Here is a 26,497-nt window from a genome sequence, read left to right on the forward strand (position 1 = left end):
TGGGAAGCCCGGCCCCTCGCCTACGCGGTGCCCGGGCTCCAGTGCGGCCGGACGTGGACAGGAGAGCGTGGCGTCGCCGACGGGGCGGGGCCGGGGCGGGCTGGGGGCGGGGCCTGCGCCGGCACCGGGTCTGCCGGGCGCTCGGCCAGCCGCGTAAACACCGCTGGAGCGGCGCGGCGGAGCAGGTGAGCCGGCTGGATGCGGCGCGCGGGTGGGGGCCCGATCGCCCGCCGCTCGTAGGGCGCGAGGTGGAGCTGCACTCCGCAGGCGGGGCCCTGCCCTCCGCACGTCCCTCGCCGCGGCTGGTCGCGCCTCGGGGCGGTTCCGGGGAAGCGGCCCCAGCGGCTGGGGAGGGGAGGGCGCCGGGACCGCTGCGGTGGGGGCTGGCCCGGAACTGGCGACTGGAAGGAGCGCGGAGAGCGGCTCCAGGCCTTGGGCCTTCAGCGGGGCCGAGTTCTCCCCGCTGCCGGAGCCCCCGCCGGAGTGGGCGCGGTGCGATCTGTTAAAGGGCCGGGACATTTAAAGGAGCAGCGCACGTGGGTCTCAAAGGCGTGCGGACGCGGCACTGTGTTCCTCCCTCCTGGCTGGATGGGCGCCCAGTCCTGCCGGCCTGCGACACGCGGCCCCGGGCTCTGCTTGGCAGTGGCAGGAGGGGAGGCGGAGGTCTTTCCCCCGGCGTGAGGAACAGGACCTAAGGACGGGCCTGGAGCCCCTAGTTTCGTTGTCTGCGATGTTTAGCTGTTTTTTGACCAGGCATTTACAGCTCTGAGGACACTCCCAGAACTAGCTTTTGAAAAGCTGAATGAACCCGAAACAGGAGCTAATTCCCATCCCAAATTTTATCAATGAAGAAACTCAGCCCTCAAAGCTAAAGTGACTTTGTTCAAGGTCACGCAGGTAGGATATATGAGAGCCAGGCTTCGAACCTGTTGTTCTGGACTCTAGTTCTCGTGTCCAGACCTGGGACTAGAGCTCAGCCCTTGGACAGCTGGATGGAATGCCCCAGTCTGTGACTTAATGAGTGTTCCCTTTTGACGGTGTGAACTGTGGAGTGTTGCAGCAGCTGCATCCTCATTTCCAGATGGGGAGCCTGAGAGGCGGTTCCATCCAGAGCAATCGCAGAGCCGCGTTGACCCAAAATTGACAGCGTGGGTTACCAGTCTGTCTTGAGAGTAACTGATCATTATGGACTGGAGCTCTTCGCACATGGATGGCCCTCAGTCAACATAGCCCCTTCTGTAGACACCTGAGTCTCCAGGGACTTAGGCTAAGACCTTTGGTAGTAATTAAAGGCTTTGTATAAGCTGCTGCAGGTGTGTGAGCCTCAGGTTCCCCTCTGGGTGAATGTGGCTGTGTGGGGGCAGGAAAGTGTTTTAGCAGCTATGTTTTCTGGGCCCAGCTGGTGAAGGGGCCTGAAGTCCTGTCTTCAGCTCAAAGCTTCAGCTTCAGCCACTCATGAGGCAGGCCATCCAGGTTCTTGCCTTGGGTGAATGTGGGAGCATTCAGGGCAGAGGCTGGAGGTGGAGGACTTCGTGGGATGTTACTGTGGAGTGGGATGATGGTGCCTTGGGTTTTTAGGAAAAATTCTGTATCATTTGGTGTTGAAGTATTTATGTACCAAGAGTCTGATGTATGCAGGGTTGGGAGGTGATTGCTTTGAGCCTGTCTGTTTGAGGAAGAGGAGGACAAGGAACAGCCTGGCCAGAGGCCGCTGCTCAACTGTGCCTCGGGGCCCTTCGCCCCGCCCTCCCCACCCAGCTCCTCTGTGCCTACTCACAGCCCCTCTGCACACATGCACACAGGCTTTGCCAGAACGAGAGGTTCCACCTACCTTGGCCCCTCTCTTACGTCATTGATGGTAATAATGACAATAACGTCACTTATAAGTTTGTTATATACAAGAAAAAGCCATTTTGTACAGTGGTTGTCACAGTTATCTAAAGAGTTTCCATCACACTGAAGTGGAAAGGGGAAGCTAAGGTTTACAGAAGGGGAAACTAAGGTTCGGGGAATTAAGGACCTTGTCCTGTCTGTGGCTTCTGTGACTGTGAGTGCCAGCATTTGAACCCAGCTGGCTGTGTCTTCTGCATCTTTTGAGTTTTTGCTTGGGAGACCTCCCACTCTCACACCCCACCCATGTGCCTGCATGACTGCCCAGGACATTGCTGTGGGATCTCTGTTAGAACCTACTTGGCAAAGCCAAAAAAAAATTTTTTTTTAAAGAAACTAAAGCATTGTGTGTATAGGTCACCTTATGTTTCTATTGAAGACACATTCGGCTGTTTTTCAGCTGTTGATTTGACTTTTAGACACTGTTTAGTTGGTAAGACTGGCAAGGCAACAAATGTTTCTACAAATATTTCCACCTGTCCCTGGACTCCAGCAGCTGGGGGTGGGGCTGGGGGGTGGAAGGCAAAGGGCTCTGAGGTTGGCATACCCTCCATGTTGCCCCTGGCCAGGGCCTAGGGGTTTCTCCTCACCTTGAGCTGGCCACATCTGACCTGGCCTTCAAGCCTTGTAGAATCAGCGTTGGCTTCTTGACCAGGAGGTGGTGATGCTGCTGTGTGATTACAGTCTGGGCAGAAGTAGTTTCAAAGTGATCCTCAGTGAACACCGGATGTCTAGGAGGGGGATGATTACTGTCCATTCTTTCCATTGCCTGGGAGAATGGGTTGCTCATTTGTCTTGGCTAAAATACAGTCTTCTGGAACAATGGGAAGGAAAGTTTAAAGGGCACTCACTTTCTGCTGTACCTTAACCAGAAACTTTCTGACTTTTTAAAAATGAAAGCAATATGTGTTCACTCTAGAAAATTTGGGAAGCTTTTTTCTTCAAGTCATCTGTTAGCCCCTAGTCCAAAGAACCACTCTTAACATGAACTTCCTTACAGTACTTTATGCACATACCTGTATTCGTGTATTAAAATATCAGAAGTAGGAAACTGAAAGTGAAGTTTTGTATCCTGCTTTTTGTGTTAATATCTTATGCCTTCAGAATTTTCCCTTCATTGAGTGTTCTTGGAAATCCACTGAGTATGTGACCCTCTCAAGTACTCGGAGCAGCAGGGAAGAGCTCCTCAATGGAAGTTTGGAGACCTGAGCCGAAACTGTGGCTTCTGGTCATGGGCCCTTGTCCTTTCGTCCCTCTGGGCTTCAGTTTTCCCAAGTATGAAATGGGGTGCTGACTGGATGGCCCGGAAGGTTCTTGCCAGCTCTGACCTCAGTCTACGGACGTGCCCTTTTGTTTGGCAAAATGTTCATGTTGCCAGCATGCCCTGGGCTGGGACTGAAGAGGAAAACACCCAGGGCCTGAGTGAGGCGTGACCTTGGTACTCAACTCATGTTTGATGGTTTAGCATTTTTGTAGCTTTCCAAGGGGGCTGTCAACAGGCTTCTGTTGTCCGCTCTCACTGTGTCTCTGCCTTTATTTCAGTATAATTACCACTTATTGAACATCTACTCTGTGCTGGACACATTACACATTAGCTCTAGTTTTTACAGTCATCTTGCAAAGTGTGCCTATCTTACTTTTTACACAAGAGGAGGTGGGTCGTGTGAAGTTAAATTGTCCGAGTATGTGGTTCAGATCCATTGGCTAGCTGATTCAAACTCTGTCCATTTCTAAGGCTCAGCTTTTTGGCTGCTGTCTTGGTGCCTTTCATTGAAAGCAAAACCACAATTTATGGGAGGCTGCTCAAAGGTGGCTCGGTAGCGCACGGCCAGTGTGGCTAGCTTTGCAGCATCCCTCTGTCACTTCCAAACTGCCCCTTTTCCAGGCTCCTTCAGGAAGTGAGAGAAAACGTTTACTGAGCGCTTTTGAGTAGGAAAGGGCAGACAGAGGGAAATCTAGAGCCTGGGTCAAGGTTCAGGAGGCCCCAGAGGGTCACCTGGGGCTTATGACTCAGGAGAGTGGAGCGGTACTTCAGGGCCTCCCTGGGGGACGTGGGCCCCTGCTCCAGCTGAGGCCGCCTCCCTGTTCTGGGGAAAACCATCCAGCAAGTGATGTGCATCACATTATGGGCTGGATGGATGGACAGATGGGTGACGGTCAGCCAGGCCCATACATGGTCAGGTGCCTGGGCCAGGGGAAATAGGCCAGCAGGCAAGCTGTGGGAATTTCTAAGGGAATTTCCTCACCCCATATAAGGGAAGGCTGGGAACGCAGGAGTCGTGGGAGCTCTGTGAAGTAGCCATGTGACCATAGAAAGTGACCTTTTTAAAACCATTGCTGCCCTCTTTGAGGGAGCACTGAAAATTAAAATGAACAAACAAGACAAAACAGAAACAGATTCATGTTGATGTTTGGCAGAAGCCAACACAGTGCTATAAAGTGATTATCCTTCAATTAAAGATAAATTAATAAAAACAAAAAAGTAATGCTGCAATGAATATGGGGGTGCATATATATTTTTTTGATTTAGTAGTTTTGTTTTCCTTCAATAAATATCATAAGGAGAATTGAAAAAAAAAAAAAGCAAAAATAGACCAGCAGATCATGGTTACCAAGGGGGAGGTGCAAAATAAAAGAGGATTAAGAGGGACAAACAACCATGTATAAAATAAATGATACAAGAATGTAATGTATAGCGCAGGGAGTATAGCCAGTGTTTTACAGTAACCTTATATGCAATGTAAATCTGTAAAAAATTTTAAGTCACTATGTTGTACACCTGAAACTACTGTAATGTTGTAAGTCAACTGTACTTCAATACTGCAAGAAAGGAGTACTGTTAGGCCTGTGGAGACAAAGAAAGCAAGTACTCGGATCTAAGCCTTTCTCTTTGCCCCCCCGCTGTTGACTCCCAATTTTCTTTTGGAACCGAAATTTCCATGTTTTTCCTTGAGGCACTCTTGTTTACGATGGAATTTAAAAATCGATTTCCTACTTAGGTAGGAATCTGTTTCCTAGTTGGGTCCATTGGCCTTAAATTTTAAGGTGAAAACCTTTGCATTTTTCTGAAATGAAAATCAGGTTGAGGAAATTGGGTCACCAGGGTTCCATAATAATTGCAGGGACTGCTGACACAGGCAAGGTTGGGGAAATTCCCTGGGTCAGACTCCCTTGGCTTGGCTCATTCAGCATTTGGATCCCATTCAGCTGATTAATGGGAGTGAATGGTGGCTTCGTTGGATGTTTGGTTTTACATCCTAATCCAAGGAGTTTTCAGCCACAGTGCCTTGTTGTGGGAAGGGTTTCCAGGGTGTAGTCTGGGGCACCTGTTCCTCCCAGTGGCCTCTCTGCATTATCCTGTTGCTTCCTCGGAGAGAGTGGAGAGCTGGTTGCTATGGGGTTGATAGGATTTGACATCAGCAGGAGGAGAGTCGCCCAGCCCCACCCCCACCGGCCTGAGTCAGCCTCCCGGCGGGAGTTCTTGGCGTCACTAGTGCTCTGATGTGGACAAACATCTAGCAAGACTGTTTATCTGCGTTTTTTCCCTCCAAGGATTGCAGAGTACCTTCAGGCTTCGGTTCCAACTTAGAAGCCAGAGGAATCCATCCCAGCTGCTCTGTTCTCCTTCAGGAGCCAGGTAATAAGAGGGGTTAGGAGAAGGTGTGAAAGCGGCTTCCCAAGGTCCCCTGGGTCCAGTGAGAGGGGATGTGGGAGAAGGCAGCATGGAAGAAAATCTGCCTAAATGTTGATACTTGTTATTTCCCTTTTAAAAATTAATAGCTTTACAAAAAACAGCAGACACAATTCATGTTTTGTTATAGAAGTTTTAAAAAATGCAGAAAAATATCATGTGTCACCCGCAATCTCACTATCCAAAGATAAGCCCCTTTAATGTTGTATAATATTTCTTGCCAGTCCTTCATATATATATATACATTTTCTAAGAAAAATCAGATGGTTATATCTGTGGTTTTAAATCTACTAAATTTAGCATCTTGGGTTTTTTTTCATGTTAGTAAATATTATTTGAAGTAAGATTTTTATTAGTCATATATCGGATGGATATATTAACATACAAAGTCAGACATCTTAGTCATTTTCACTTAAAAAAAATTATAAATGACTGCAACAACCATGTTTTCAGATAAATCTTTTATTATTTTTGTAGAACAGATTCCGAGAAGTTAGCATTTCAGGATCAAAAGGTATGAATGTTTTTAAAGCTCTTGATGTTTACTGCCTTCAGAAAGGCTGGTGCACTTTGTACCAGGGATGCTTGAGACCCAGTTTTTCACACCCTCCTTCCAGGTGGGCATTGCATGCGTACATTGTCAGTCAGATCACTGCATTCTCCCCCTGCAGCTCTCCTAGTCCGAGAAAGCTCCTGTTGCTCTTCCTCCCCAGTGGATCTCAGCCCAACCACAGGATATTCAGGAGAAAGGACTGCTCTTCTTTCACGCCTGCATTCAGCGAGCAAGTTGTGCAGAGCAGCAGGTGTGCTAAGGTGAGTGAGGCCCTGCCCTTGCAACAAGGAGGTGAACTGTTACTGGGCACTTTCAGTACCAAGTTTGGGCCCAGGCTGGGGCATCTCATTACTTGGCAGGAGCAGCTCCAGGGAGGGTTTAACACCAGCCTAAGAATCGCCCAGGGACTGTCTCAAAATGCAGATCCCTGGACCTTTGGCCAGAATGATACTTAGGATCTGCATTTTAAGTAAGCACCCTAACGTAGTGTTTAAGAGCACAGAACTTGACCACCTCAGTCCAAGGATGACTTTGAACTTACCACTTTTAAAATCTTTTTCCTCATCTGTAAAATGAGGAATAACGGTAGCACAGTAAGTGCCCTGCATCGAACAAGTTCTGTTCCAAGAGGCCATAAATCCAATTTGTTTGTAAGTCCAACAAAGTTAGCCTAGGTACCCATCTAACAAAATCGGCTATATAGTACTATACTGTAAGAGATTTATAATACTTTTCACACAAATAATACATAAAAAGCAAACAAAATTTTTAATCTTACAGTACAGTACCTTGAAAAGTACGCCAGACACGTGAACTCACGCTACTGGCATGCAAACTCATGTTCGAATCTCTAAAAGTGTGCAGGTTGAAGGTTCATATGTAGGGGACTGACTGTATCTTGTTCCTGACTTGTGTTTAGTACACAGTGAGGGCTCAGCAGCTGCTCTGCCACCACCCTTCAGGTGGCCTGGGCCATGTTGAGAAATAGTATCTCCAGCATCTTACAGCTTTCTGAAAGTCCTAAGCCATGCCCTCAGATGCTGGGAGCCCCAGGAAGCACCTCCAGCTGTCCCCACCTCCTCCAGGCCCAGAGGGCTGTGATTAGGATGCCCTTGCTCCAACAGCCAAGACCAGCTCTTCCTGGCCGCAACCTCTCCATGCCCTGCTTTTCTGGGAGTCCTGGGCAGCATCCACGGAGGGAAGGAATCTGCTCAGGGAGCATTTGTTTTCTGGTGAGGAGGCCATGCATTACATGTGGTGGATGGCAGAGCATGTTTTATAGTTTTCTGACTTTCTCCCTCTGCAATGCAGTTTCACATGGAAGGGATATAGTCTGTTTTTAAACATGCTCTCCCTGGGTGTGTCCGCAGACTTTGGGAGGCAGACGTGTTTTCCTGAGATTTGGTGTCTGGCTGAAGAAATGGAAATTGGAAAGGACTTAACTCCTACTTGATCGTGGGTCCCCTGCTTTTCTCTCCCCACCTGCCCTGTGGCTCCCTTTCTCCTTTAAGAAGCATCTTAGCCTCTTATTTGTCCAGTCCCCTCATGCTTTGCTCCAGGGACTGAGGCAGCCTGGCTGCCGGCAGCTGTGGTTCTGAAGGGTGAGCTCGCCTCTTCCCTGGGGGCTGCAGCCCTGGCGTTTAGATGCAGGAACTCCTGATCCGCTCCTCCAGTCACTGTGAAGATAAATCCTAGGGCCTCTAAAGGCGTGGGAAGAACAGAAGGAGGGAGATGGTAACTAAATTATTAATTCATAGCCCAGACAAAACAAAGTATTGAAAGAGCCGCTACACTGTTCAAGATAGAATGTCCTAATTTAGCTTGAGGTGAAGCCAGCTCTGTGTTCCCTGTCGCTCTTTGAGTAAGAATGGACTCAGCGTTGCCACAGGGTCAGTGAGGGCATCTCCTGGGCCCCGGGCAGGTGTATGTTTAGGATTTATCTAGCGGGGCCCACCCTTGCAGAGGAGCACTTTAAAGTTTTTCTGCCTGGGTCTCTATTAGGTAATTTTTTTCATTACTGTTAGCATAGATGAAGGATGCTAAGAGCTTCCCAGCGTCCCAGCCCAGTCCCCTCTAATGGGGCTCTTAGGTAGACTCTGCTGGTCCCAAGGTCTGGGTGCTGAGGAGCAGATCCTCCTCCTGGGTCCTGGGCGGCACCGCTCCTAGGGACTCCGGGGAAGAGGCAGGAGGGCTCAGGCGGCCCTCTGCTCCCACCCAGCACACTCTGGTCACATCCCTCCTTAATTCAGAAACCTTGGCTGCTCCCTCCCCTGGCTAGCTTCAGCCTTCCTCCCCTGGCCAGGCCCCCACGCCCCTCCCTCGGATGGTCCCACCTCCCATCACTGCCTCCGTGGTCCCCACGCTTCAGCCACCTCAGCCTGCTGGGTGTTTCAGAATTTCAGTCAAGGCCCCCATCCCGCCATCTGTTTACGAGGCTGCTTCCAGGTGCCCCACCTACTTCAGCCTCTGCCTGGCAAGATATTCCTAACCTTGTGTCTCATCTCATGTCCCTCTTCCTCCTAAAGACTTGAGACGTCTACTCCCCGCCGTGGATAGATTGCACCCCCCACCCCAAGTCTTAACTCCAGTGGCACAGCGTCCTGTCACCTCTCCTGGATGTTACCTTATTCTGCTTCCTACGGATGTGACTACTGCTGTCGCTCCTATACTTGTTCCTCTGCTGAACCCAGGGGAGCTGAGCTTGCTCATTTCGAATTCCCTGTAAGAGCTAGGGAAAGCCTTCTGTAAGGGCCTGAGTTGGTGAGCAGGATCAGGCTCTGCCGTGGGCCTGGACTTGGGGATGGAGCTGAAGTCCAGCTGGGAGTAATGCAGGCGATGGCCTGGGACACTGTCTTCAAAACAAAGCAGCAGCCTCAGAGCCTCTGCCGAGATGAACAGAACTGGCTGCGTCGGTGGAAGGAACCTGCCTGCCTTCTCCACTTGAAAATCATAGGGACTTCCCTGGTGGTCCAGTGGTTAAGACTTAGCCTTCCAGCGCAGGGGATGTGGGTTTGATCCCTGGTTGGGGAACTAAGATCCCCAACCTAGTGGCCCCCTCCCCCAAAAAAACCCAAAACACAAAACAGAAGCAATATTGTAACAAATCCAATAAAGCCTTTAAAAATGGTCCATATATTAAAAAAAAGACACTGTAGAAATAGAATAAAAATGATCATAAATTCTGAGGGCCACTGACACGGAGATGAGCTTTAGACGAGAGCAGACCTGACCGTTCCTACTGGCGTGAGTGTCCCCAGGGTCCCAGGAGGCAGGTGATGGGGGAGCTGGCCCTGCTGGCGGCTCAGCTGACCTGCCCAGGGTGTTGGTAGGTGTTCGGGCTGCCCCAGCATCCACACGGTGCTGCTGGGTCCACACGCCACTCAGGGCAGCACAGCAGTGTCGAGGGGACAGGCTCCCTCCTCTGTGGCCCTTTCAGCTTTGGTTTTTCCTGTGGGTCCTGTCCTCAGCTATACTTCCCCAACACACACACACACATGCACGCTCCTCTCTTGTGGTCTCAGCTCACTGCTCCCGTGGCCACAGCATCTAAACCTATGATTCTCATCTCCCTCCCCTCCAGCTCAGACCCTGGCCCTCAGCTGCCTCCCAGTCAGCTCCCCACTTTCAACCATTTACATACAGCAGATTTCCTGACACCTTGTTCTCCCACATTCTCCATCCTACCCCCTGCCTGGTCATTGTCCTGGACTCTGTCCTGTTGTGTCCCCAACATCTTGTCTGTATGGATTCTCTCCCCTCACTCCCATCCATCTTGCTGCTACCTTAGGCCCTGTTCACGACCCATCATTGTCTCCAGGGAGGTCACCTTTCCTTCTTTTTACTCTTTTTTCAATCAGTGACCAGACTGAGATTTCTAACCAGAGATCTGATCTGTCACTGTGTCCTCAGGGGACAAAGCACACCTCCTTAGCATGGCGCTGGAGACCCTTCATTTGTCCACAGCAGCGCCCCCCTCCCCAGCCCTGGCAGTGCCAGGCTCGGGCTGAGACGCTCTTCACGCCCTCTGTCCTTCCCTGCCACCTGGGAGAATCTGTGTCCATCACAGGATGGTATCTTCTCCAGAAAACACTCCTGATCTCTGAGATTTAGTCCCTTCTGTTCCTTTTAGTGAACGCTTGGATTATAGAATTCGCCGCATTGGATTGGTTTTTCTTCTTTTAGGACAGACATGTCCGTGGCACATGATAGATGGTGGTCAGATATTTGTTGATTGAACGCATGAGCGTGCTGAGAGTTTAGAGAGGCCCTGATGTTTCCGGTTGGTAGTTTCGCCCCCATGGCCTGGATCCTCTCTAGCCAGTCCCTCTCAAGACTGCTGCAGCCTCAGTTGTGGCTCCTGGGGACTGTGCTTTTTTCTTAAATGTTTATTTATTTATGGCTGTGTTGGGTCTTCATTGCTGCTTAGGCTTTGCTCTAGCTGCAGAGAGCCGGGGCTCCTCTCGTTGCGGTGCACGGGCTTCTCATTGCAGTGACTTCTGTTTTGGAGCGTGGGCTCTAGGGCACGCGGGCTTCAGTAGTTGCAGTTTCCAGGCTCTAGAGCACAGGCTCAGTAGTCGCAACACATGGGCTTCATTGCTCCTCGGCATGTGGGGTCTTCCTGGATCAGGGATCGAACCCGTGTCTCCTGCATTGGCAGGTGGATTCTTTACCACCAAGCCACTCGGGAAGCCCTATAGCAGCCCTTTGACAAATGCATCCTGGATGGTCACCTGTGGGCAGGACCTGTGTCCAGGTTTTAAAGTCACCTCTCACTCTCCACTGCCTTTGCCTCTCAGGAAAGTGGCATGAAGACCCCTGTGCTCCTTTTCCAGGCATTTCTGGAGGCAGGGCCATGCTCACATTCATGGCCTCTGACAGCGAGGAAGAAGTGTGTGATGAGCGGACGTCCCTGATGTCAGCCGAGAGCCCCACGCCGCGCTCCTGCCAGGACGGCCGGCAGGGCCTGGAAGACGGAGAGAGTGCTGCCCAATGGGTAGGTTCCTGCAAGCAGCCGTGGTCTCCTGACAGGCCGCTGGCGTCCCATATCTCATGGATGGAAACCAGGCCTTCCCTGATGTGGGAGGGAGGGGAAGTGAAGGTGAGAACTGGCCAAAGGGGCGGGTGGCCCACCATGGTGGATCCTAGGTCTGCGAGGGCTTGATCGTGGATTCTGCACGTGCATGGCCTGTCATAGACCGACTAGTAGACTGCGTGATCCACCCCGGGCCTGCCCGTTCGGTTCACCTTCCTGAGCAGGCTACTGTTCCCACAGGAACCTGAGAGTGAGTAGATGCTGGGGCAGGCAGCACAGAGGCTGGAGGGAACCTTTTTTGGCAGATGCTGGAGATGGGAACCGAGAGATTAGCTGATTTCGTGTTTGACTTTTGAGCTGGGGATGTGTTTTAGTTCGTTCAGGCTGCCATAACAAAAATACCATAGACTGGGTGGCTTATAAAGAGCAGAAGTGTATTTTTCATTGCTCTGGAGGTTGGGAGGTCAAGGTCAAGGCGCTGGCAGATCTGGTGTCTGATGAGGGCCCACTTCCCGGTTCATAGGCAGCTGTGTTCCCTCTGTTGTCCTCACAAGGCAGAAGGGTTAGGGAGCTCTCTTAGACCCCTTTTATAAGGGTGCAAATGCCATTCTTGAGGGCTCCACTCTCGTGACCTAATCGCCTCCCAAAGCCTGTATCTCCAACACCATCATGTTGGGCATTAGGCTTCAACATGTGAATTTGGGGGTCACAAACATGCAGCCCATAGCAGAAGGGGTGTGCTGCACCGTGAGCTTGCCTCTGCAGCCCGAAAGCCAGGAGATTATAACAGTATGAAGTGGAGCGCGTACTTGGGAGAGTCACTTAGTCAAGCTACCTCCCTCCTCATCAGGGTAAAACAGCATCTGAATTTGCCTAAATCCTATTCTCTATTTTGCCCATTCTAGTATTTTTCTTTCTTCCAGCCAGCCTCATTCCCCTTTGCTGTAACTTGAACGCACTCCTTCTCCTGTCCTCCCCTGGCCTCCAAGAGAGATCTCAGCAGCTCAAGGCCACAGCCCTGCTGCTCCTTAGCCAGTTCTTGCTCGTTGTTTTGTCTTTCATCTCCTGGACTTTTTGTGCATTTCAGTTGTTTCAGTTCCTGTTCATTAACAGTTTTCCTTTCCTTCTCAGTTGAAAATCTAGATGGAATTCTCTCTGCAAAAAACTGATACCAAAGAGCAGTCCCTTTTGATTTCTGTTTCACTTGGCTTTGTCTTGGCTGTTACTGTAATTAACAAGGCAGCCAGTGATCCTGAACTGTCACAATTCTGAAACACATTCTTGAAGATCAGTGTATGTCAGTGTCTGGCAGGCATCCTAAATGCTGCCTCCTCATTTATACTCTCCCACTTTCCCTAACCTGGATCCTCCCACATGCTCAGTGCCTAGTTAGCCTCCGATTCAAAGCTGCAAAGTTTGCATGCTTGATTTTGGCGGGGGCAAAAATTTCAAAGTAATTTCTTTCTCTGCAAATTCCCAGTGCCTTATTTGTTAATACAATCAAAGAGAGTCCCCATGTGTGCTGACCATTCTGGTTTGTGATTTTTGAACCAAAAATGTTTAGTCTCTGCCTTCCTCCCGTCACCTGGCCTAGCTCCTTCCAAACTAGTATGGCCATGCGACCAGAACTGAGTCCCTTCACTGACGGAGGGGACAGATCTGCAGACCCATTCTGCAGACTGTCCTCGTCCACGGCCACCGTGGCCTCCCTTCCTGCATCTGTGGTGGCTAGTGCCAAGTCTCAATCTCTAGTTGTCCTCATAAACTTCTCAATGTCCTGGAATGCCACCACTCCCACATCTAAACTACAGCCCACAGACTGGTTCTTACATCTGAAAAGCGACATTCAAACTTCGTGTTTCCAGGTCACACACACCCTTGCTCTGTGTCGGTAGGCCTCCTCTGGGGGGTATTCCGTGATCCTCACAGCATGGTTTCCCACAGAGAAGCCAGGAGAGTGAGGAGGACCGTGAGGAGGAGGACCCTGACCGCTACGTCTGCAGTGGGGTTCCCGGGAGGCCGCCGGGCCTGGAGGAGGAGCTGACTCTCAAATACGGGGCAAAGCATGTGATCATGTTATTTGTGCCTGTCACACTGTGCATGATCGTGGTGGTGGCCACCATCAAGTCCGTGCGCTTCTACACAGAGAAGAATGGACAGCTGTGAGTTGGGGGCCGGGGGTGGGTGGGGGAGCGGGACTTGGGGAGGAGGGTGTAGCCTGTGTTGGCCACTGTACCTGCGGCCCCATGGCAGCCACAGCAAAGAGCAGGGGTGGGGAGCTGCCCGAGTCCCCACCCTGGTTCGTCCAGAGCCTCCTGGTTGTGTGACCTGCCAGGCACCTTCCTAACCGCCCTCGGCCTCAGTCTCCTCATCTGTATGATGGGTTTGATAGCAAGGTTACCAGGAGAACCTAGAGAGTTAATCCACGTGCAGTGGCCCTGCACCCTCACTGCAGGAGGCAGGTTCTCTGCTCCATCCCAGGTGTGACGGTGCCACCCGTCTTGCATGACCACGGACAAGTCTCTTTCTCTCTGGGGCTCTCATTTATACTCCCGTGAATGTAAAACTAAAGAGGACCACACGATTTCTGAGCTCACTCCCAGACTCACAAGGGAGATTTTGTTTATCTTAATAAAGAGAATCCAGGAAGAAGCAGCAGCCTGGGAAAATGGGAAGCTTCCCTCTGCTCCCTCCCCCAGCCTCCCATGGTATCACTGCTGAGTACCTTCTTGAAACCTTTTTTTTTAAAAGGGAGTTTTTGTTATATTTTGTTTATGATGTTGATAATGAAAGGAGTAGAGAAAGAAGCCCTCACCCTCAGGAAGCATATAGTCTGTTGGGGACTCAGAGCAGCTTAGGCAAAAAGCATTGAGACCTTGAGAACTTGGCAAGCAGTTTGCTTCCCTAAGAGTATGGGATTAATGAATTGCCTCCTGAGTTTATAGCTGCCGTGCTGTGATTCATGGGGTCACAAAGAGTTGGACACGACTGAGCAACTGAACTGAACTGTGCAGCTACTGGGCTACATTGGGTGTGGGTAGGGGTAGCAGTTGGGGTGAAGGCATCCTAGGCTTGATGGGGAAGTGGGTACAGAGCTGGGGAATGGGGTCAGCTGTTATAAGCACTTCCGGGAGAGGTTTCAGTTAGTATGGGGGCCCAGGAGGCTGTGGTAAAGACCAGTCAGGCCCTCCCGTGTGGCTGCATCAGCTCAGTTAGAAGCTGGAGTTAGGTGCCAGGGAGGCAGGACAGCTGGTGAGGATGGTGGGCAGCACTCACCAGGGCAGCCAGAGTGCTGTGCTGAGGGCTGGGGGTGCCCAGGATGCCTGCATCTCCCTGGGTTGGGGGGTGCAAGCCGGCCGGGTGCAGAGTTCCAGCCCTTGTCTCCTTCAGCATCTACACACCCTTCTCTGAGGACACGCCCTCAGTGGGCCAGCGGCTCCTCAACTCCGTGCTCAACACCCTCATCATGATCAGCGTCATTGTCACCATGACGATCTTCCTGGTCGTGCTCTACAAGTACCGCTGCTACAAGGTGAGCCGGTCTGCCTGCTCCCTGCCTCCTGCCTGCCTGCCACGCCTCAGGGCCTCTCATGCAGCAACCTAGGCTTTCATGCTTCAGGGCCTCTTAGAAGCAACCCTGGATTTCATGCCTCAGGGCCTCTTACGCAGCAACCCTGGATTTTTTTTTTAAACAGAGTTCCTTTTTTCCTGTAAAATAGACCTTGCGTTTTAGAGCAATACCCCATTTTATTGTGTTTCACAGATACTGTGGTTTTTTTTTTTCTTTTCACAAATTGAAGGTTTGTGGCAAACCTACATTGAGCAAGTCTGTTGGTGCCATTTTTGCAACAGCATTATTTTCTAATTAATGTTGTTTTTAACATTTTTTTTAGATATAATGCTATTGCACACTTAATTGACCTCAGTATAAGCATTAACTTTTGCATGAGGTGGGAGACCAAAAAATTTGCCTCTCTTTCATGTGATACTCACTTTATTGTGATCTGAAACTGAACCCGAATATCCCTGAGGTTTGCCTGTACTTTCTCCCACCCGACTCCTGCCCCACCACGGGTTATCCGATACTCCTGTGCTTACCACTTACACTTAATCCCACTTAACTGAGTTCCTCCTTGCTGTGTTCATAGGGTCACTTCTCATATTCAGAAGTTAATTTTATTTTGCCTCTCCTTCTGAAGAAGTCAGATTTTCTATTTTAGGCTCCTTTCAACATATACTTCCCTTCCAAGCTTATTTTTATTTTCCCATTTGCCTTTCAGCTGGGGGTGTACAACTGCTATACCGAGGTCTTCCAGCTCCCAGAGACCTTTGGGTGGGCCCTGCTCTGCAGAGCAGCTCTGGGGAGAAACAGGGGAGTTGAGCCCCACCTAGCCCAAATCGTTCACAGAGATCTATAGCTTTTAGGCACGAGTTTCAGGCTTTTCTCCCGAGGAAGGCTTTGAAGCCATGAGGACTGAAAGGAAATTGAACAAGACGTTACTGATTTTTAAACTGTTCACACGCAGGCGTGTGCAGCACTGGATATTCAGGCTGCTGGCGTCTGTGGAGCAGGTAGAGAGAGATGGAGAGCCTCAAATAGAGGGACTGGCTGGGGGTGAGCAGTGGGAGGGGCGTGTCCAGGAGCTGGAGCTGCCTGTGTTACCGAGGCAGAGTTTGTGATCGGGGCAGAGGTGGCCGTGGATGGTGGAAGTAGGGTGGAGGGCTTTTGTTGGGAGCAGAGGCTGCGGTGTGCATGAGGACAAGCCAGGAGCGGGGCCGGGGAGAGCTGGCAGTGCCGTGGTCAGCAGCTGTCACGTGACCACGCTGGGATCTGCTGGGAGGCCGCTGAGCCTCCATTCAGTCAGATTTACTCCACGACATGGACAAGAGGTGATGGTGGTCTGGGCAGGCTCGGGTGGGATGAGGAGGATCAGCACATACCAGCGTGCCCCTTCCGCTTTGAGCAGACAACCAGGTGGCCGCTGCGGTCCCCAGTGGCCCAAGCTGGTGACTGATGGGTCTGTCCTATGAGGAGGCAGGTTGCAGTGACACCCCCCCTCACCTTTGACCCTCCCTTATTTGGGCCAGGAGAGGAGGAGCCTGCCCTGAGCACACTGTCTAAAATAGAAGCACCCCGCAGGTCTCTTGTCACTTTGCCCAGCCAGTTTTTTTTCACAGCCCTTATCTCTTCCTGCTAGTGTGTGTCTGTGTCTGTTGTCTCACTGCCCACACCTGGGGACATAGCACGTGGGAGCAGAGACCCGGCCAGCTCTCTCTCTAGAGCCTGGAATGTGCCAAGCATGTTCTTTCCAGGTGAACAAGTAGAGAGCTAGGTGTTTAGGCATGAAGGATTTCCAGCTCCTTTGTATGCTTGCTGGGTTACCTGGAGAGAACACCTTGAATGTCTGTGCCCTCCTTACCTGTAAAACAGCCACCTTCCAGCATAGTCAGGCGGAGCCTAATGAGGAAGGGTTTCCAGGCTTGGGAGTCAGTCCCGAGGACCAGGGGCCTGGGGGCCTGCAGTCATGATGCCTGTTTCCACCCAGTTCATCCACGGTTGGCTGATCATGTCCTCTCTGATGCTGCTCTTCCTCTTCACCTATATCTACCTCGGGTGAGTGGCTGCTGGAGGGCAGCAGGACCTTGGGTGAGTGGCTGCCAGGGCCAGCAGGTCCCCCGAGACCCCTTCCCAGTGGCATGGATGGCTCTGAAGGACCCGGGAGGGAAGGGCTTCCCTCGGGCTCCATGCTTGCCCCTTGTTGCTGCTCCAGGAGCCTGGCCTCCTTGACACTGGAGTGGAGGGCCACACGTCTCCTTCTGGTTCCTGATTTAAAACAAAGACTCAGAGTCATCACAGAGAAGGCTGTGAACCCCAGCAGAGGCAGGGATCAGAAAGGCCTCAAAATTTACATTCCAATCTTTGGGCTGGGACTGGGTCCCTCCTAGTTTTGGGGGAAGGTGGTCTCTCTTGCCCTGGATTTAGGACATCAGCCTAACCCCGGGGCCCCAAAAGACTTGCAGGCACAGGAGAAAACACTTTTCCAAAGATCTTTTCCTCGGGCAGAGGGTCGTCCAGCCCAAGGACAAGATGTCGGTGTAATCCCCACCTTGTTTCAGAAAGTATTTCAAGGGGTTACCTGTAGGGTTCATGGAAATGGGGAAGGCGATGTTAATAAATGAGCCCAAGATTGGGAAAACCCAGGCTGGGACTTGATGATTGAGGGTGTTGGACTGCCTGCCTCTGGGCCTGACGTCTCCGGTGAGTGTCCCAGCCCCCGGGCTCCACTTTGGTCCCACAGGGAAGTGCTCAAGACCTACAATGTGGCCATGGACTACCCCACCCTGTTCCTGACCGTCTGGAACTTCGGGGCGGTGGGCATGGTGTGCATCCACTGGAAGGGCCCCCTGGTGCTGCAGCAGGCCTACCTCATCATGATCAGCGCGCTCATGGCCTTGGTGTTCATCAAGTACCTCCCGGAGTGGTCCGCCTGGGTCATCCTGGGCGCCATCTCCGTGTATGGTAGGTGGGCCACTGGCCTGGTGGGAGGCCGTGGAGTGACATCCAGGGCTGAGTCCTGACTGCTGGACAGGCTTGGTGGATGCTGAGACGTGCCCCCCCCCTTCCCTTCAACCCCCTAGGGAGGCCTGGATGGTCTCCCTTCTGAGAAGTTCACCTCCATAAAAAACAAACCGGGTCCTATGGAATCATGACTGTTGACATGATTACTCATGACAGCAAATGTTTGCTGAGCACTCACGCCCTTATGCACTTTGCACTACAGGTCATTTACTCCTCAGAACAACCCTGAGGCTGGGCACAGTACCAGTAAATAATGAGTAGCCCAGATGCGAGCTGCTCTTTAATTAGTGTAATCTTGCCTCGGTATCCTTGGGGGATTGGTTCCGGAATCCCCTGAGGTACCAAAATCCAAGGATGCTCAAATCTCTTACGTAAAATGACATAGGATTTGTATATAACTTATGTACATCCTCCCAAATACTGTATGTTCAAGATTTTTTTTTTATGTAGACCATTTTTAGTCTTTATTGAATTTGTTACAGTATTGTTTCTGTTTTATGTTTTGACCTGTTTTGGCTGTGAGGCATGTGGGATCTTAGCTACCCTACCAGGGATCAAACCCACACCCCCTGCATTGGAAGGGGAAGTCTTTACCACTGGGCCAGGGAAGTCCTCTCCCAAATATTATAAATTATCTCTAGATTACATATGTAGTACAACATAAGCGATATATAAATAGCTGTTAATAAAATGTAAATGACATTTGTAATTGCCAGTGTGCAGCAAATACTGGTTTGGGGAACTTGCTGGAATTATTTTCTGAAATTTTTGATCCACGGCTGGTTGAATCTATGGATAACAGAACCCAGAGATCTGGAAAGCCGACTGTATTAGTGAGATTACCATCACCAGTACTGCTTCTTACATTCTTAGGATAAGGAATTTGGGGCTCAGAGAAATGGGACTTCAAGCCCATCCTCTGGGTCTCTGAGCCGCAACAACAGCAGTCCCTGTTTGCAGTTAGCCCGCTCAGACCCCACCATGGGCTCCAGCCAGTGTAGGCTCTAGGGACTGAGGGTGAAACCCAAGGGTGGGGTTGCTGAAACAGAGGGGCATGGTTGGAGAGCCTTGCCCTGAGGTTCCAGGATACACTCACCGTGCCTGGTGTTAGAGCGCTGGCTCCTGTCTGGGGGCTGGCTGGGAATGAACGTCTTTCTTAACGTGCCAGGGATGACTTTGCTTTCTCAGATCTTGTGGCTGTGCTGTGCCCCAAAGGGCCACTGAGGATGCTGGTGGAAACCGCCCAGGAGAGAAATGAGCCCATTTTCCCTGCCCTCATATACTCATGTGAGTGACCCCCGTGCTTCCTTCAGATGTGGGAACCAGGGTTTGCATTGGCCTTGGCTTTCAGAGTTGATGGGGAGACAGTTAACCTTCTTCCTGACCAAAGGAGGGGAGGTAGCCTTGGTGATCCCAAGAGGGGTCCACCTTCCCGAGATGAAGGTAGGCTGCGTCCTGCTGTGGCTCAGGAAGAAGCTTGGACATTTAGAGCAGGAAGAGGGCTTCCAGGAGTATGGCCTTCCCGCAGTTGCATCTCACCCAGGCTCACGCAGTGGGCCTGGGCCACATTCCCATGAGCCTGAGGTCACCCATTCAGCCCTCCAGGCCCCTGGAAAGGGACTTTGGGGAGGGACTGTTCAGGGAAGGGGTCTGGGAAGGCGGGTGGCAGGATGCCTGCCTTTCCCTGGGCTTTCTCAACAACTGAAGTTCAGTCTCTAAAGAAGGGTTCTCGGGGTTGCTGCTGGACTCAGGGCCAGTGTGCAGGGATCTCTATTTATAAAAACATCAGCAAGCATGCCCTGACGGTGGGCATTTTGTGGTGGGCACTGTGCTGGGCGTTGCATGTGCAGCGGAGTCTGGACCCCCAGAGGCCCCATAACAGAGGCCATAAGCAAATACCCACAGGGATGAGGGTCCCATGCAGGCTTTCTGGGGACACAGACTATCCCACTTGCCTCCCAGGCCCCGGGGGCAGCCATAGTTAGTAGTGTCTGAGGCTGGACCCTTTTCTCCTTCCCCAGCTGCCATGGTGTGGACCGTAGGCATGGCCAAGCTGGACCCTTCCTCTCAGGGAGCCCTTCAGCTCCCCTACGACCCAGAGATGGGTGAGCATCAGGGGACTGACAGCCCGTCGTCACGGGGGGTGCTTTTCACTGCACCCCGCCCAGCCTGCCTGGCCTCTCTGGGAGGCACAAGGACAGGAAGGGCGGGGAAGACTGTCTCTGGGCACGCACACCCTGGGGATCGGGTGCAGGTGGAACTTCACTCCTCTGCCTCGGCCCCGCTTTTCTCCCTTCCCTTCCCTTGCTGTGTGGTCTGGAGAACCTTCTTTGTGTCGGGCTGGGCGTGGTGCGAGGTGGGGCAAGGAAGCCCTGGGCTCAGAGAACCCTCTGACCATCTCTTGTCTCTCTCCCTCCTCACCTGACAACGGACACCCAGAAGAAGACTCCTATGACAGTTTTGGGGAGCCCTCGTACCCTGACGTCTTTGAGCCCCCACTGCCTGGCTACCCAGGGGAAGAGCTGGAGGAAGAGGAGGAAAGTAAGGCGTCCAGATGGACGGTTTGCGTCGGCCTGGGGTAGGGCTCCCTGAGGTCAGGGAGGAGCCTGTTTGACATCAGAGATGCTTCACAGTCAGAGAGAAGCCTGCCAAGGCGCAGTCCTATGGGCAGGCCACGGGGACTTAATGCCCAGGCTATCTCATGTGTGGCAGACGCTGGCTGCATGCCCACTCTGCACCAGGGCGTGATTGTACAGGTACTGCTATGTGGACCTGGGCACTTACCACTCTCCGGAGCTGGGAGGACTGCACAGAAGAACATAGGGTGGTAGGGCCACTGACAAGGCTGTTGACCTGCTTGAGGGGGTCAGAGGAAGTCTCTTGAGGAAGTAACTTCTGAGCTGAGCTCCAGAGGCTGAGGACGCAGAGGGGGACACACAGTGCAGGGGCGTTCGGTTTCCAGCCGAGGGTGCCTTGGGAGCAGTGACCCTGGGGCTGACTTAGAGGAAGCGGAAGCAGGATACTGAGACCCAAGTGCAGAGATAGGGCCGGGAGACAGACAGGGGCTCCAGGGGCCTTCTGGATCAAGATGGGGGCTCTCGTCTGTGTCCTGTGAGCGGTGGGAGCTGTGGGAGGGGGAGGGGTTTGAGCTGTGCAGGAGGAGGGAGACGATGGGCAGGGCCAGGGCTGTGGCTGGTAGAGTGTGTGCTCGAGTAGCCTGAGGCCCTCCCAGTGCAGCCGTGGGGTCGCAGGCGTGGGCCCTGTGTTCTGGGGGTGAGCTGGGCTGCGCAGACCCGCACTGCTCCACACTGGGGCTGTGGAGGGTAAGACGGGCAGAGTTGGGATGCAGGCTTCCCCCAGGCAGAGCCCCGAGTGGCTGGGAGCAGAAGGAGCAGGTGTGGAGGACCATCTTGAAGACACGCCCAAAGACCTTCTGACACATGGTTGTTTCCAAGCGGATTAAAATAACCGGCCAGCACACGCATATGGACCACGAGCGTGTGCCAGGAGGCTCATGGGGCCAGGGAGATGCTGCTGCGTTAACACAGCTGCTGCCCTTGAGAAGTTCCCCGCGGAGCAGCCCGAGTCAGGGGAGGCTGGGTAAAAAGTACTCAGGATGGGTGTGGGGAAGGCAGTAGGCTGGAGGCTGGCCTGGAAGGACAAGTCAGCAGTCACCCAGTACACAGGCAGTGGGCCAGAGGCAGGCCTGGCGCTGAGCCTCTGCCCGAATCAGCATGGGTCCCACGTGGGCACCATCCCCACATGACCACCCACCTTTCACATGCCAGCCACAAGCTCTGGGGGTCTCCAGGCCACCCACACTTCTGACTGACTGGCTACAAATCTGGGGATTCTCACAACTCCATCAGGTTGGAAAATTTACTAGAATGACTCTCAGAACTCAGAAAATGTCTATACTTACTGTTACAGTTTTATTGATATTACAAAAGATACAAATGAGGACCAGCCGGCCAAATGAAGAACACGTCACATAGGGTGAGGTCTGGGAAGGTGCTCTCTGCCCCTGGGACCCGGGAGTCACCCCTACCCCTGCACATGGATGTGTGTATTGAGTTTCAGTGTCCAGAGTTTTTACTGGGGTCTCACTACACAGGCATAATGGACTGAGTCCTTGCTCATGACACTGGACTTCCTCTCCAGGCTGCCTCTCGCCAGACTCAGCCTAGCCTGGAGTCCCAACCTCCTTATCACATGGTTGGTCTTTCTGGTGACCAGTGGAAATGGCAACCCATTCCAGTGTTCTTGCCTGGAGAATCCCAGGGACAGAGGAGCCTGGTGGGCTGCCGTCTGTGGGGTCGCACAGAGTCGGACACGACTGAAGCGACTTAGCAGCAGCAGCAGCAGCAGCGCCATCCTCTCGTTTGCATAAATGATCCAAGGGGCTGCTGGACAATAAAGACTCTCCCATCACTGGGGAAATTCCAAGGATTTGGTCTTCCTCCCAGAATGAAGGACAAAGGCTGGTTAGAGTCTGTTCCACAACAGCACCGGCAAAGGCTCAGATGAGAGGCGAGGAAGCCATCTGGGAGCTCTGGGATGTTTGGTGGCCAGAGAAGCTGGGGGCCGGACCTTCAAGGGTGAGCGGTACTCGTGGGAGCGCAGGCTTCATCCTGGAGGCTACGGGGATCATTAGGGGTTTGTTGCGGGGAATTAAAGTGAGCAGAGCTGCATCCCAGGCAGATCCCGGGCAGCTACGGGAACATAGACTGCTGGAGGATTGGGTGAAGGAAGAGCCAGAAGGGCCGACTCGGGCACCACCACCTGCATGGGATGCACCGGGGGACCTGGCTGGACAAGGGATGGGCAGGGAGGCGGGGAGAGGGATGAGAGGAGGGGCCAGCAGGTGGGAGACTTTGGGGGACCTCAGGTGGAGAAGCCAGAGACACACGAGGGGGAGTAGTGCTCAGGAAGGTCAGGGTTCCAGGCCCGAGGAGTCACCAGGATATACTTGCTGTCAAAACCGTGGGTCCCCAGAAGGTACCCAGGAAGGGTGCAGGGTCAGAGTGGAGACCAGACGGCCCGCGTGGGCGATGTTAAGGGGATGAAGGGAAGGTCGCTTGTGGAAGATCCTGGGGAGTAGACAGGGCAGGGTGCTGAGATAGACAGCATAGGGGGTGTCCACAGGGCTGGGTGGTGGCCTTGCCTGAGCACATTGATTGGGGGATGTGGAACTTGCTGCCTCAGGTCTCTGAAGTGCATGTGAGGTGAGCTCAGTTCCTTTGAGAAAGAGCTGATTGAAAACGGAGAGAGAAGAGAGCAGGCAGAATAGGCAGGCAGGAGTGGGGGTGGTATCAAGAGACCCACAAAAGCAGTCCTCTCTGTAAGAGGGCAGAGCTTACATGCTTGCCAAAGTGAGGAAGTTGGGAGTGGTGGGGGGGTGAAGGAAGGGACAGACTTAAGGTGAGCTGCTTCTTGCTTGGAGCCCAGAGAGGAGAGAGGAGTGGGATCAGACGGGGCAGAGCATGTTTCCTTGATGCAGACCCACTCAATTCCTGTCTGTCTCATAAGCATTTTTATTGTCCATGATGAATGAAATTATCCTATAAGAAGGTGTACAGGGCAATTGTACTGAAGGAAACAAAACATTCTAGAAGCTCGTTTCCTAGAAGGTGTACAGGGCAGTTGTACTGAAGGAAACAAAACATTCTAGAAGCTTGTTTCCTTTTCAGTAATGGATACACTAGTTACAAGTTACGTTTAGCTTCGCTGGTGGCTCAGTGGTAAAGAATCTTCCGACAGTGTGGGAGAGTGGGTCTGATCCCTGGGTCAGGAAGATCCCCTGGAGAAGGAAATAGCAACCCACTCCAGTACTGTTGCCTGGGAAATTTCCATGGGGCTGAAAGGGTCGGACACGACTTAGCGACTACACCACAACAGAGTTGATTGACAATATACATTTACCTCTTTTAAAGAGACATTAGTCTCCAGAGGACCTCAGGTATCATATATGTTCTTAAAAGCAATGAAATTAAATTTCCTAAAAAGCATTTATAATTCATACTCAGCGCTCAGTTGGTAACTTCCCACCAGCTCTGGACAATGGATTTTATTCACTCTTGTCTTTACTCAGACCAAGTACCAAGCACCAGTTTTGCATGAATTATCAGAAATGCTGGCTTTGCACAGCTCAGAATGCAAATCAGCCAGACCACAGGTTTCCCCCTTTTCCCCACTGGCTGCTGTTTTTCTGAGACAGCTAATCCTTGTCCCAGAGTCCAGGTGAGGTGGGCTAGGCAGTGACACCACCCATCAGCCCTCTGAGGTCCCCAGCCTCTGGGCCCTGGGTCCCCTGGGCTGAGCCAAGTGCCTGGGCTGTTCGGCTGGGGTCAGCCTTCTCTGCTGCTTCCTCCAGGGGCTTCTGAGACCTATGGGTTCCCTCTCTCTCCACCACACAGGGGGCGTGAAGCTGGGCCTTGGAGACTTCATCTTCTACAGCGTGCTGGTGGGCAAGGCGGCCGCCACGGGCAGCGGGGACTGGAACACCACACTGGCCTGCTTTGTGGCGATCCTCATTGTGAGTGGGCCCGGGGTGCTCCCCACCGCCCCTGGGCAGTGGGGGTCTTCCTGGGGGACCCAGGGAGTTTTCAGATGCTGCTGTCCCTCGGAAGGGCTGGGCAGGGTTGACAGAAAGATCCTCAGGATGAGACCAAGGTTCACAGGAGGATCTGGTTGTCAGTAGGTGCAGGCACAGTGCAGGGAGGGTGACCAGGAGCTCTGGTGTTACCGAGTGTGCGTGCTGGGTGCCAAGGTCTTGGCTAACTCTGTGTGTTTGTCTCACCGCACCTGTGAGGTAGGAATGGTGACCTGAGATGTTTGGAAGATGGAGCAGGGTAAGGGCCTGGCCATGGGCACAAAGCTGCGAGGCCCAAGCTGTGATTTGAACTCGGGTCTCTGACTCCAGGGCTGTGTGTTTTCCCTCCAGAGCACCCAGACATCATGCAGTTTTGAGTCCCCATGGGATCTCTTGGGGCTTGAGAGGGGGCCCCTCACTTTGAACCCCAGCGGTGAAATTTGAAGGCCCCTGTCTTCACTTAGGGGCTTCCCAGGTGGCGCTAGTGATAAAAGAACCCACCTGCCAATGCAGGAGACACAAGAGACGCAGGTTCAATCCCTGGGTCAGGAAGATCCCCTGGAGGAGGAAATGGCAATCCACTCCAGTATTCTCCCCTGGGAAATCCCATGGACAGAGGAGCTCAGCGGACTACAGTCCATAGGGTCACAGAGTCGGACACGACTGCAGAGACCTAGCACACATGGTCGCTTATCATGATCAGGTACATGTACTGGGGACACATCCTGGGATGATTGGTGGAGGTGGAGGCCCTGAACGGCCTCAGTGCTTTGCCTGGTGAACCTTGGGCATCACGTGGCATGTTAGGACCAAGGCTCCAGTTCTTTGGACATTTCTATTTGCCCACAGTGTATGTCAAGGACCGGGTTGGGGACACCCAGGCTCCTCCACTTCCAGAATGTCCCTGAAGCCCTGCTCTCCCTGGGGAGAGGACAGGCACTCTAGGTCCCTGTCCCCACCTTGGCCCACTGCGTGCATCGGCTGGGGCAGGGACAGGACAGGCAACCACCACGCCTGCTTGTGGCAGGGGGCAGGGGAGGTGTCACTTGGCATCTTGGTTCCCTTGGTGTCTGCTGAGAACACTGGTGCCTTTCAGTCAGACCCGTCCAGTTCTTGTGTAAATACATGTCCCCTGGGGGAAGGCTTCATGCCGTCAGGTCACACGTCACACGTCACACGGCCAGGGGAGGTGGTCTGGTAGCAGCGGCCCAGTTCAGGAGGCCTGCTTGCTGGTTCATCCACTCGTGTGCAAGGCGTTGGTACTGGCTGAGAGCCTCTGCCCCCACGCACCTCGCAGAGCTGCCGAGAGGACCAGGGCAGATGCTGGGGTGTCAGGGCTCCTGAGCCCACGCCCTGGGCTGTCACTGAGTGCTCCCCTCCCCCATCCACACCGGTGGTCACCTCCTCCCGCTCCCCCCGCCTCTGTGTCCTGCAGGGTTTGTGTCTGACCCTCCTGCTGCTTGCCGTGTTCAAGAAGGCGCTGCCCGCCCTCCCCATCTCCATCACATTCGGGCTCATCTTCTACTTCTCCACGGACAACCTGGTGCGGCCTTTCATGGATACCCTGGCCTCCCATCAGCTCTACATCTGAGGGGACGTGGGCACCATGGCCTGGAAGCTGTAGGAAGCGGTGACTGGAGGCAGCTGTCTGATTTTACACTCTAGTGCCATATATTTTTAAGACTTCTTTCCTTTAAAAGAAAGTGAGAATGAAAAAGGCTTGTGTTAACTTCGTGAAGAGGAAGGGCCAGCTTTGTGGTGCTAGTGGTCTTGTCACTACGCCTGGTTCACCCCGTCATGAGCACTCGCTTCACCGACAGGAAACCCGGGAAGTTGGGCCAGAGGAGCTGAGGATGGTTCCGAGACGTGGGGGGCGCGGGGAAGGCCCCCTACTCTCACCCCCACAAGCCTGGCGTCCTCGGAGAAGGGCCCAGACGGAGGACGAGGCAAGGATGTCTGGGACCAGGAGGCCATGCCTGGGATGGCGCGAAGAGCCGATCACTCTGGAGAGGAAAAGCCGATTTTCTCTGCAAGGAATGTTCCCGATGCTTTGTCTATGATGTCATCATTATTTGATTACCTTTAGAGTCCTTGTCACAGCAGTCGTTGCTGGGAAGTGTCTTAATATTACCATCAATAAATAGCTGAATCCTGTCACA

General features: G+C 52.7%; 1 protein-coding gene across 5 annotated transcripts; it reads left to right on the forward strand.

Annotated features, from left to right (window-relative positions):
• Nucleotides 87-26,497, forward strand: PSEN2 (presenilin 2). 5 transcript variants are annotated; one of them, XM_018060234.1, is made up of 14 exons: nt 87-185; nt 5,443-5,527; nt 6,059-6,095; nt 6,253-6,394; nt 10,967-11,127; nt 13,111-13,328; nt 14,557-14,698; nt 16,713-16,780; nt 17,466-17,686; nt 18,935-19,033; nt 19,768-19,851; nt 20,186-20,287; nt 24,163-24,281; nt 25,774-26,497. In XM_018060234.1, exons 5-14 carry the CDS (start codon nt 10,987-10,989, stop codon nt 25,927-25,929), a joined length of 1,350 nt encoding a protein of 449 aa, XP_017915723.1. In that variant the 5' UTR covers nt 87-185; nt 5,443-5,527; nt 6,059-6,095; nt 6,253-6,394; nt 10,967-10,986; the 3' UTR covers nt 25,930-26,497. The 5 variants fall into 5 exon arrangements, with proteins under 5 accessions (XP_017915723.1, XP_017915726.1, XP_017915724.1 ...); XM_018060237.1 differs by having other exon boundaries at nt 20,189-20,287; XM_018060235.1 differs by having other exon boundaries at nt 6,064-6,095.

The sequence above is a fragment of the Capra hircus genome, chromosome 16 (assembly GCF_001704415.2).
Source record: "Capra hircus breed San Clemente chromosome 16, ASM170441v1, whole genome shotgun sequence".
NCBI classification, from domain to species: Eukaryota; Metazoa; Chordata; class Mammalia; order Artiodactyla; family Bovidae; genus Capra; species Capra hircus.

Excerpts from the sequence above, each read along its gene's own strand:
- PSEN2 (XM_018060234.1), top strand. The coding sequence starts at position 10,987 with ATGCTCACATTCATGGCCTCTGACAGCGAGGAAGAAGTGTGTGATGAG. Across the intron at positions 13,329-14,556 it reads ACAGAGAAGAATGGACAGCT|CATCTACACACCCTTCTCTG; the intron begins GTGAGTTGGGGG and ends TGTCTCCTTCAG. Across the intron at positions 19,034-19,767 it reads CCCTGCCCTCATATACTCAT|CTGCCATGGTGTGGACCGTA; the intron begins GTGAGTGACCCC and ends CTCCTTCCCCAG.